The following is a 10,879-nucleotide window of genomic DNA, read 5'->3' as shown; positions in this document are numbered from 1 at the left end:
ATGGGGCCCCCCATATTGGACCCCCCCATAAAGATGGGGGACCTTTAACAACTCCCCCCCCCCCAATGCAGCCAATGGGGGGGGGCAATTGGCAATAAATAGCTGAGGGGGGGCGATGGTTAAAGTGGGGCCCCCCCCTTTATAAGGACCCCCCCCACAATACGTATATACAGGCCAGGCTGGTCCCTATGGGGGGGCATAAAAAGGGGGTGTAAAGGGGGGGCCCCCCTTAAATGACCCAGATTTGGTGGGGGGAAAGGGGGGAGGAAGGGGGGGGACCCCTTAAAGTGGGTACCAAGGGTGGGTGCCCCCCCCCCCCAATAAAGGGATCCCCAATGGGGGGGGTGGCTCCTAAATAGACATTTATACATATATATATAAATAAGAGGGGGACACCCATTGTGGGGGGGGGACACCCCCAAAATGAGGGGTCCTGGGGGGGGACACCCTGTTGTTGATGATGGGGGGGGGCCCTTTGGGATGGAGGGGGGGTATCACCAAGGGGCGGGGCCTGTTAATGGAAGGGGGTCTCTATTGGAGGGGGGGGGCCCGGCACTGGGGGGTGCCATTGATCCCGATGGGGGTGTCCCCATCACGGGGGGGTCCCCAAAACAGGGGTCACCATCCCAGTTGGGTGTCCCCAGCCATAGAGGGGGGTGTCCCCATCATGGGGGGGGGGATCCTCATCATGGGGGGGTTCCCCATCCCGGTAGGGTGTCTCCATCCATGGGGGGGGTGTTCCCATCACGGGCGGGGGGGTCCCCATCAATGGTGGGGTGGGGGTGTCCCCATGGTCGCGTCCATGTCCCCCATGGGCTCTCCCAGTTGAGTCTCTCCCTCGCAGGCGGGTGCCCCCCATGAGTTGGTAGCACCCAGGGCCGCGTCCATGTCCCCGCTACGGGGGGGGGGGGGGTCCCCATGGAAGCGTCCACGTCCACGGCGGGGGGGGTTCCTCAGGCGCAGGAGGCGCGCGCCTGGGCCAGGAGCTCGCTGAAGGAGTGGAAGAGGCGCTCGAGCCAGGCCTGGTTGCCCATGCAGAGCTGCACCACCTCCTCCTGGCCCAGGTCCTCGGCGCGGCCCTCGATGGCCGTCGTCTGCAAGGGCAAGAGGGGCACCGTGAGGGGAAGCGCCAGGGAGGGCACCCATGGGCAGCACCCATGGGCAGCGTCATTGAGAGCACCCATGGGCAGCACCATGGAGAGCACCAAGAGCAGCACCCAGGGGGAGCACCCATGGGCAGCGTCATTGAGAGCACCCATGGGCAGCACCCATTGAGAGCTCCATGGGCAGCACCGTGGAGAGCACCAAGAGCAGCACCCATGGGCAGCACCCATGGGCAGCGTCATTGAGAGCACCCATGGGCAGCACCCATTGAGAGCTCCATGGGCAGCACCGTGGAGAGCACCAAGAGCAGCACCCAGGGGGAGCACCCATGGGCAGCATCATTGAGAGCACCTATGGGCAGCACCCATTGAGAGCTCCATGGGCAGCACCCATTGAGAGCTCCCTGGGCAACACGATGGACAGCACCAAAGGCAGCACCCATGGGCAGCACCATTGACAGCGCCATGGGGAGCACCATGGAGAGCACCCATGGGCAGCACCATGGAGGGAACCAAGAGCAGCACCCCCATGGGCAGCACCCATTGAGAGCTCCATGGGCAGCACCCATTGAGAGCTCCCTGGGCAACACCATGGACAGCACCAAAGGCAGCACCCATGGGCAGCACCATTGACAGCGCCATGGGGAGCACCATGGAGAGCACCCATGGGCAGCACCATGGAGGGAACCAAGAGCAGCACCCCCATGGGCAGCACCATGGAAAGCTCCATAGAGAGCACCCATGGGCAGCACCCATTGAGAGCTCCATGGGCAGCACCATGGAGAGCACCAAGAGCAGCACCCAAGGGCAGCACCATTGACAGCACCATGGGGAGCATCATGGAGAGCATCATAGAGAGCACCCATGGGTAGCACCCATTGAGAGTGTCATTGTCAGCACCCATGGGCAGCACCATGGAGAGCTCCACAGAGAGCAGCCATGGGCAGCACCCATTGAGAGTGTCATTGACAGCACCCATGGGCAGCACCATGGAGAGCACCCATGAGCATCATTGCTAGCACCAATGGATAACACCATGGAGAGCTCCATAGACAGCACCCATGGAGAGCGCCCATGGAGAGCACCCATAGAGAGCGCCCATGGAGAGCGCCCATGGAGAGCACCCATAGAGAGCATCCATAGAGAGCGCCCATGGAGAGTGCCCATGGAGAGCGCCCATGGAGAGCATCCATGGAGAGCACCATGGAGAGCACCATAGAGAGCACCCATAGAGAGCACCCATGGAGAGCACCATGGAGAGCGCCCATGGAGAGCACCCATGGAGAGCACCATGGAGAGCACCATAGAGAGCACCCATAGAGAGCACCCATGGAGAGCACCATGGAGAGCGCCCATGGAGAGCACCCATGGAGAGCACCATAGAGAGCACCCATGGAGAGCACCATAGAGAGCACCATGGAGAGCGCCCATGAAGAGCACCATGGAGAGCACCCATGGAGAGCGCCCATGGAGAGCACCCATGGAGAGCACCCATGGAGAGCACCATGGAGAGCGCCCATGGAGAGCACCATAGAGAGCACTATAGAGAGCACCCATGGAGAGTGCCCATGGAGAGCACCCATGGAGAGCACCCATGGAGAGCACCATAGAGAGCACTACAGAGAGCACCCATGGAGAGCACCCATGGAGAGCACCATGGAGAGCACCCATGGAGAGCACCATGGAGAGCACCCATGGAGAGCACCCATGGAGAGCACCACGGAGAGCACCATAGAGAGCACCCATGGAGAGCACCATAGACAGCACCATAGAGAGCACCCATGGAGAGCACCCATGGAGAGTGCCCATGGAGAGCACGCATGGGGAGCACCACAGAGAGCACCATAGAGAGCACCCATGGAGAGCACCATAGAGAGCACCCATGGAGAGCACCCATGGAGAGCGCCCATGGAGAGCACCCATGGAGAGTGCCCATGGAGAGCACCCATGGGGAGCACCCATGAGCATCATTGCTAGCACCAATGGATAACACCATGGAGAGCTCCATAGAGAGCACCCATAGAGAGCACCCATGGAGAGCACCATAGAGAGCACCCATGGAGAGCACCATGGAGAGCGCCCATGGAGAGCACCCATGGAGAGTGCCCATGGAGAGCACCCATGGGGAGCACCCATGAGCATCATTGCTAGCACCAATGGATAACACCATGGAGAGCTCCATAGAGAGCACCCATAGAGAGCACCCATGGAGAGCACCATAGAGAGCACCCATGGAGAGCACCATGGAGAGCGCCCATGGAGAGCACCCATGGAGAGTGCCCATGGAGAGCACCCATGGGGAGCACCCATGAGCATCATTGCTAGCACCAATGGATAACACCATGGAGAGCTCCATAGAGAGCACCCATGGGGAGCACCCATGGAGAGCACCATAGAGAGCACCCATGGAGAGCACCATGGAGAGCGCCCATGGAGAGCACCCATGGAGAGTGCCCATGGAGAGCACCCATGAGCATCATTGCTAGCACCAATGGATAACACTATGGAGAGCTCCATAGAGAGCACCCATGGGGAGCACCCATGGGCGGCAGGAGGGGCTGAGCGCCGGGATGGGGCGGGCAGGAGGGCCCGGGGCTCACCTCGTCCTTGCAGCGCAGGAACGTGTGGTACTTGTAGTGGTGCAGGGAGTGGTAGAGGGTGTACAGGAAGGACTTGTCCACCTCCACCTTGAACTCCTGCGCGACCACAGAGAGCCCGGAGCGCCCCATAGAGCCCAGAGAGCCCAGAGAGCCCATAGTGCCCCATAGAGCCCATAGAGACCATAGAGCCCATAGAGCCCAGAGAGCCCATAGAGACCATAGAGACCCATAGAGACCATAGAGCCCATAGAGCCCAGAGAGCCCATAGAGACCCCCGGAGCGCCCCATAGAACCCATAGAGCCCAGAGAGCCCATAGAGCCCCATAGTGCCCATAGAGACCATAGAGCCCATAGAGCCCCATAGTGCCCCATAGAGCCCATAGAGACCAGAGAGCCCATAGAGCCCATAGAGACCATAGAGCCCATAGTGCCCCATAGAGCCCAGAGAGCCATAGAGGACCCCCGGAGCGCCCCATAGAACCCATAGAGCCCAGAGAGCCCATAGTGCCCCATAGAGCCCATAGAGACCATAGAGCCCATAGAGCCCCATAGTGCCCCCATAGAGCCCATAGAGACCAGAGAGCCCATAGAGCCCATAGAGACCATAGAGCCCATAGTGCCCCATAGAGCCCATAGAGCCCATAGAGCCCATAGTGCCCCATAGAGACCCATAGAGACCATAGAGACCATAGAGACCATAGAGACCCATAGAGACCATAGGGCCCCATAGAGCCCATAGAGCCCATAGAGCCCATAGAGCCCATAGAGCCCATAGTGCCCCATAGAGCCATAGAGCCCATAGAGCCCATAGTGCCCCATAGAGACCATAGAGACCATAGAGCCCATAGTGCCCCATAGTGCCCCATAGAGCCCATAGAGACCATAGTGCCCCATAGATCCCATAGAGCCATAGAGACCATAGAGCCCATAGTGCCCCATAGAGCCCATAGAGCCCATAGAGCCCATAGTGCCCCATAGAGACCCCAGAGCGCCCCATAGAGCCCAGAGAGCCATAGAGCCCCATAGAGCCCATAGAGACCATAGTGCCCCATAGAGCCATAGAGCCCATAGTGCCCCATAGAGCCCATAGAGCCCATAGAGCCCATAGTGCCCATAGAGACCCCCACAGCGCCCCATAGAGCCCATAGTGCCCCATAGAGCCCCCCGAGCCCCCCAGAGCCCCATAGAGCCCATAGTGCCCCATAGAGCCCCCAGAGCCCCATAGAGCCCCATAGAGCCCCCAAAGAGCCCCCAGAGCCCGTACCTGGGGCTTGGCCGCGCTGCGCTTGACCTTGCTGAGGGTTTTCCTGTTGTAGGGGTCCCCCCCCGGGCGCAGCTTCACGAGCGCCTCCCCCGCTCCGCCTGCAGCTGCGGGAACGTCTGCAGCGCCTCCTGCCGGCCGGGAGGGGGAGCACATGGGGGGGGCGGGAAGGGGACCCCAGCATTGGGCTATGGGGACACTGCGGGGGGGCCCTGCAGGGCTGAGAGCAGGGCCCAGAGCAGCTCCCCCCCCCCCCCCCCCCCCGCCACCAGCATCATGGAGACACCCACCCACCCCCGGCCCCATAGAGACCCCCGGCCCCATAGAGACCCCAGCCCCATAGAGCCCCCCAGCCCCATAGAGCCCCCCAGCCCATAGAGACCCCAGCCCCATAGAGACCCCCAGCCCCATAGAGACCCCCGGCCCCATAGAGACCCCCGGCCCCATAGGGACCCCAGCCCCATAGAGCCCCCCGGCCCCATAGAGCCCCCAGCCCCATAGAGACCCCAGCCCCATAGAGACACCCAGCCCCATAGAGACACCCAGCCCCATAGAGACCCCAGCCCCATAGAGCCCCCCGGCCCCATAGAGACCCCCAGCCCCATAGAGGACCCCCAGCCCCATAGAGACCCCAGCCCATAGAGACCCCCAGCCCATAGAGACCCCAGCCCCATAGAGCCCCCCAGCCCCATAGAGACCCCAGCCCCATAGAGCCCCCCGGCCCCATAGAGCCCCCCAGCCCCATAGGGACCCGAGCCCCATAGAGCCCCCCGGCCCCATAGAGCCCCCCGGCCCCATAGAGACCCCAGCCCCATAGAGACCCCCAGCCCCATAGAGACCCCAGCCCCATAGAGACCCCCGCCCCATAGAGACCCCCAGCCCCAGAGAGACCCCAGCCCCATAGAGACCCCCAGCCCCATAGAGACCCCAGCCCATAGAGCCCCCCGGCCCCATAGAGACCCCGGCCCCATAGAGACCCCCAACCCCATAGAGACCCCAGCCCCATAGAGCCCCCCGGCCCCATAGAGACCCCAGCCCCATAGAGCCCCCCAGCCCCATAGAGACCCCAGCCCCATAGAGACCCCCAGCCCCATAGAACCCCCTGGCCCCATAGAGCCCCCCAGCCCCATAGATCCCCCCAGCCCCATAGAGCACCCCCCCAGCCCCACCTGCAGGGACGGGTTGAGCGTCACCCTCTTGAGAACCTTCTTCTTGTGGTCATTGAGGATCCCATCGATCTTGCGCATGGGGGGCAGGTAGAGCTCATCTGGGGGGGGTGCAAAGGGGGGGTTATGGGGGGGATCTATGGGGTGGGAGGGGGTGGTTTTGGGGGGGGGGGGTCCTCACCATTGGTATCCTCCAGCGCCTGGATCATGTCGGGGTCCAGCGCGGTGCTCACCAGCATCTCCACGTAGCTGCGGTACATCTCCTTCATGGCCCTCGTGTTCAGCACCCGCCCGGGGGGGGCCCGCTCTGTGCAATGGGGGAGCGGCCCCTTTAAGGGCAAGACCCGCCTCTTCCCAAGCCCGTTCATTCACCCCTCCCACCACCAGAGCAAAGAGAAGCCCCCCTCAAAAGGAGCAACAAAGGGAGCATTGCCCCTTTAAGAGAGAGCCACGCCCCCGCTCTTAAGTTGGCCCCTTCCATCGGTAGAGACGCCCCCAAAGGGAGTCAACGGGCAAAGGTCATTGCCCCTTTAAGAGGCAGCTCCGCCCACAACGCTAAGCCCCGCCTACAGCGGGAGGATCCCCCTTTGCGCGGAGGCCCCGCCCCTTCCCCAAGCCCCGCCCCCAGTCCCCCCAAGCCCCCTTCCCCCGCCCAATAAAGCCTCAGAACCCCCAAACCCCCCCCAACCCCCCCCATTTCCGAGCCCCCCCCAATAAATCGGGGCTCTCCCCCCAGACATCCTCAAAGTCCCCCCCTTTCCCCCCCATTTCTGCCCCCAAAACCCCCCCATTTTGGCCCCCCCCCCCATATTCCACCCTCCCCATCACCACCCTCACGCTCCCCCCCCCATTTTGGGGTCCCCCCCCCCCCCCCTTTCTCACCCTCCTCGCTCTGGGGGTCGGGGCTGGACTCGGACTCCGAGGACGTGGCCGCCTCCTTGAGCCACTTCTTCCTCTTCTTGGGGGGGGGCTCGGCCTTCACCTTGGGCCCTTTGGGGGCCTTGGCCTTGGGGGGGGCTTGGGGGGGGGGGGGAGCCTTGGGGGGGGCCCCCGCGGCTGGCGCGGGGGGGGGGGGGGCGCTCGGCTTTGGGGGGGCGCTCGGCCCGGGGGGGGGGGGGGGGGCTCGGCTTTGGGGGGGGGGGGAGGTTTGGGGGTGCTGGGTTTGGGGTGGGGTTGGCGCCTGGGGGGGGGAAGGGGGGGGGTTAAAATGGGGGGAACCCCCCTGAATCCAACCTGGACAAAGGGGGGGATGGGGGGATGGGGACAACCCCCCCCCACGGCCAGGCAATGGTGCCCCCCCAGAGGGAGGGGTGGGGGGGGGGCACTTATCCCATAGCCCTGGGTCCCATCTCCATCCACCGCATCCATATCCATACCCCACATCCATACCCCCTATTCCCCATCCACATTCCCCTCCCATATCCCATCCCCTCTACCCCTTACCCCATACTCCACACCCACATCCCATATTCCCAATCCATATTCCATGTCCACATCCCATCCCCATCCCATCCCATCCCATCCCATCCCCATCCCCATCCCATCCCATCCCCATCCCCATCCCATCCCCATCCCCATCCCCATCCCATCCCATCCCCATCCCCATCCCCATCCCATCCCCATCCCCATCCCAATCCCATCCCCATCCCCATCCCCATCCCCATCCCATCCCCACCCCATCCCCATCCCCATCCCATCCCCATCCCATCCCCATCCCATCCCCATCCCATCCCCATCCCATCCCCATCCCCATCCCCATCCCAATCCCATCCCCATCCCCATCCCCATCCCCATCCCATCCCCACCCCATCCCCATCCCATCCCCATCCCATCCCCATCCCCATCCCCATCCCCATCCCATCCCATCCCCATCCCCATCCCCATCCCCATCCCATCCCCATCCCCATCCCAATCCCATCCCATCCCCATCCCCATCCCCATCCCATCCCCATCCCATCCCCATCCCATCCCCATCCCCATCCCATCCCCATCCCATCCCCATCCCCATCCCCATCCCATCCCCATCCCATCCCCATCCCATCCCCATCCCCATCCCATCCCCATCCCCATCCCATCCCCATCCCATCCCCATCCCCATCCCCATCCCATCCCCATCCCCATCCCCATCCCCATCCCATCCCCATCCCCATCCCCATCCCCATCCCCATCCCCATCCCATCCCCACCCCATCCCGCCCCATCCCGGTCCCCACCTGCCCGCCGGGGGCCGGTGCCACGGTTTCCGGGAGCAGACCCTCACGTAATCCTTCTTGTTGATGTTCTCCAGGAACTTCACGTACAGGCGCTGGTACCGGTGCTTGGCGTCGCCGAAGTAACCCAGGTACTGCGGGGCGCAGGCGCTCAGGGCCACGCCGAGCCCCAGGCACCCGCACAGACACCTATGGGGCACCGAGGACCCCCCTGCACCCACATTGACCCCGACGGGGCACCGAGGACCCCCCCAGGCACCCGCACAGACACCTATGGGGCACCGAGGACCCCCCTGCACCCACATTGACCCCGACGGGGCACCGAGGACCCCCCTGCACCCACATTGACCCCTATGGGGCACCGAGGACCCCCCCAGGCACCCGCACAGACACCTATGGGGCACCGAGGACCCCCCTGCACCCACATTGACCCCTATGGGGCAGCGAGGACCCCCCCTGCACCCACATTGACCCCTATGGGGCAGCGAGGACCCCCCCTGCACCCACATTGACCCCTATGGGGCAGCGAGGACCCCCCCTGCACCCACATTGACCCCTATGGGGCAGCGAGGACCCCCCCTGCACCCACATTGACCCCTATGGGGCAGCGAGGACCCCCCCTGCACCCACATTGACCCCTATGGGGCAGCGAGGACCCCCCCTGCACCCACATTGACCCCTATGGGGCAGCGAGGACCCCCCCTGCACCCACATTGACCCCTATGGGGCACCAAAGGACCTGGATGACCCAAAGCCCTCCCCTCCAAGGAGGGTGGTTTGGGGTGTTTGGGGTGGTCCTTATGGGGGGTCCCTGTGTTTTGGGGGGGTCCCGGTGTGGGGGTGTCCCTATGGGGTTCCCTGTGTTGGGGTGTCCCTATGGGGTGTCCCTATGGGGTTCCCTGTGTTGGGGTGTCCCTATGGGTGTCCCTATGGGGGTGTCCCTCTGGGGGTCCCTGTGTTGGGGTGTCCCTATGGGTGTCCCTATGGGGGTGTCCCTATGGGGGTTTCCCTATGGGGTTCCCTGTGTTGGGGGGTCCCTATGGGGGTCCCTATGGGGTGTCCCTATGGGGGTCCCTGTGTTTGGGGGTGTCCCTATGGGGGTCCCTATGGGGTGTCCCTATGGGGGTCCCTGTGTTTGGGGGTGTCCCTATGGGGGTCCCTATGGGGTGTCCCTATGGGGGTCCCTGTGTTGGGGTGTCTCTATAGGATGTCCCTATGGGGTTCCCTGTGTTTGGGGGTGTTCCTATGGGGGTCCCTGTGTTGGGGTGTCCCTATGGGGGTGTCCTTATGGGGGTCCCTATGGGGGTTTCCCTATGGGGTTCCCTGTGTTGGGGTTCCCTATGGGGTTCCCTGTGTTGGGTTTCCCTATGGGTGTCCCTATGGGGTTCCCTGTGTTGGGTTTCCCTATGGGGTTCCCTGTGTTGGGGTTCCCTATGGGTGTCCCTATGGGGTTCCCTATGGGGTTTCCTGTGTTGGGGTTCCCTATGGGTGTCCCTATGGGGTTCCCTGTGTTGGGGGTTCCCTATGGGTGTCCCTATGGGGTTCCCTGTGTTGGGTTTCCCTATGGTGTTCCCTGTGTTGGGGTTCCCTATGGGTGTCCCTATGGGGTTCCCTGTCTTGGGGGTTCCCTGTGTTGGGTTTCCCTATGGGGTTCCCTGTGTTGGGGTTCCCTATGGGTGTCCCTATGGGGTTCCCTGTGTTGGGTTTCCCTATGGGGTTCCCTGTGTTGGGGTTCCCTATGGGTTTCCCTATGGGGTTCCCTGTGTTGGGGGTTCCCTATGGGTGTCCCTATGGGGTTCCCTGTGTTGGGGGTTCCCTATGGGGGTTTCCCTATGGGGTTCCCTGTGTTGGGGTTCCCTATGGGTGTCCCTATGGGGTTCCCTGTGTTGGGGGTTCCCTATGGGGTTCCCTGTGTTGGGGGTTCCCTATGGGTGTCCCTATGGGGTTCCCTGTGTTGGGGGGTCCCTATGGGGTTCCCTGTGTTGGGGTTCCCTATGGGTGTCCCTATGGGGTTCCCTGTCTTGGGGGTTCCCTATGGGTGTCCCTATGGGGTTCCCTGTGTTGGGGTTCCCTATGGGGTTCCCTGTGTTGGGGTTCCCTATGGGGTGTCCCTATGGGGTTCCCTGTGTTGGGGGTTCCCTATGGGTGTCCCTATGGGGTTCCCTGTGTTGGGGGTTCCCTATGGGTGTCCCTATGGGGTTCCCTGTGTTGGGGTTCCCTATGGGTTTCCCTATGGGGTTCCCTGTGTTGGGGGTCCCTATGGGTGTCCCTATGGGGTTCCCTGTGTTGGGGGTTCCCTATGGGGTTCCCTATGGGGTTCCCTGTGTTGGGGGTTCCCTATGGGGTTCCCCGTGGTGGGGTCCCTCTGGGGGCGCTCACGTTGCTGGTGGCACAGAACTGCCTCTGCCCGTCCTTGATCTCGGGGGTGAATTTCTGCAGCAGCGCCTTCTGCACGCGCCAGATCGGGGGGGGCTCCCGGCCCGTCTGCAGAGCCAGCTGGGGGGAGGGAACCGCTGCGACCCACAGGGACCCACAGGGAC

The 10,879-nt window shown here is 63.3% G+C and overlaps 1 protein-coding gene across 1 annotated transcript in view; it reads right to left on the bottom strand.

Moving 5' to 3' along the window:
• Positions 1-744: 744 nt before the first annotated feature.
• Positions 745-10,879, bottom strand: part of LOC308231276 (proline-rich protein 12-like) — a 28,581-nt gene continuing 18,446 nt past the window's right edge. The window contains 10 exon segments of the mRNA XM_080636464.1: positions 745-1,094; positions 3,704-3,799; positions 4,968-5,059; positions 5,062-5,095; positions 6,134-6,231; positions 6,312-6,437; positions 7,013-7,147; positions 7,192-7,310; positions 8,343-8,473; positions 10,719-10,835. Coding sequence (XP_080492590.1) covers positions 954-1,094; positions 3,704-3,799; positions 4,968-5,059; positions 5,062-5,095; positions 6,134-6,231; positions 6,312-6,437; positions 7,013-7,147; positions 7,192-7,310; positions 8,343-8,473; positions 10,719-10,835 — 1,089 coding nt within the window. The 3' untranslated portion in view covers positions 745-953.

Source organism: Psittacula echo (genome assembly GCF_963264785.1).
Source record: "Psittacula echo genome assembly, chromosome: 34".
NCBI lineage: Eukaryota > Metazoa > Chordata > Aves > Psittaciformes > Psittacidae > Psittacula > Psittacula echo.
Note: the sequence above shows the minus strand (reverse complement) of the source record. Positions and strands in the feature narration are given on the sequence as shown.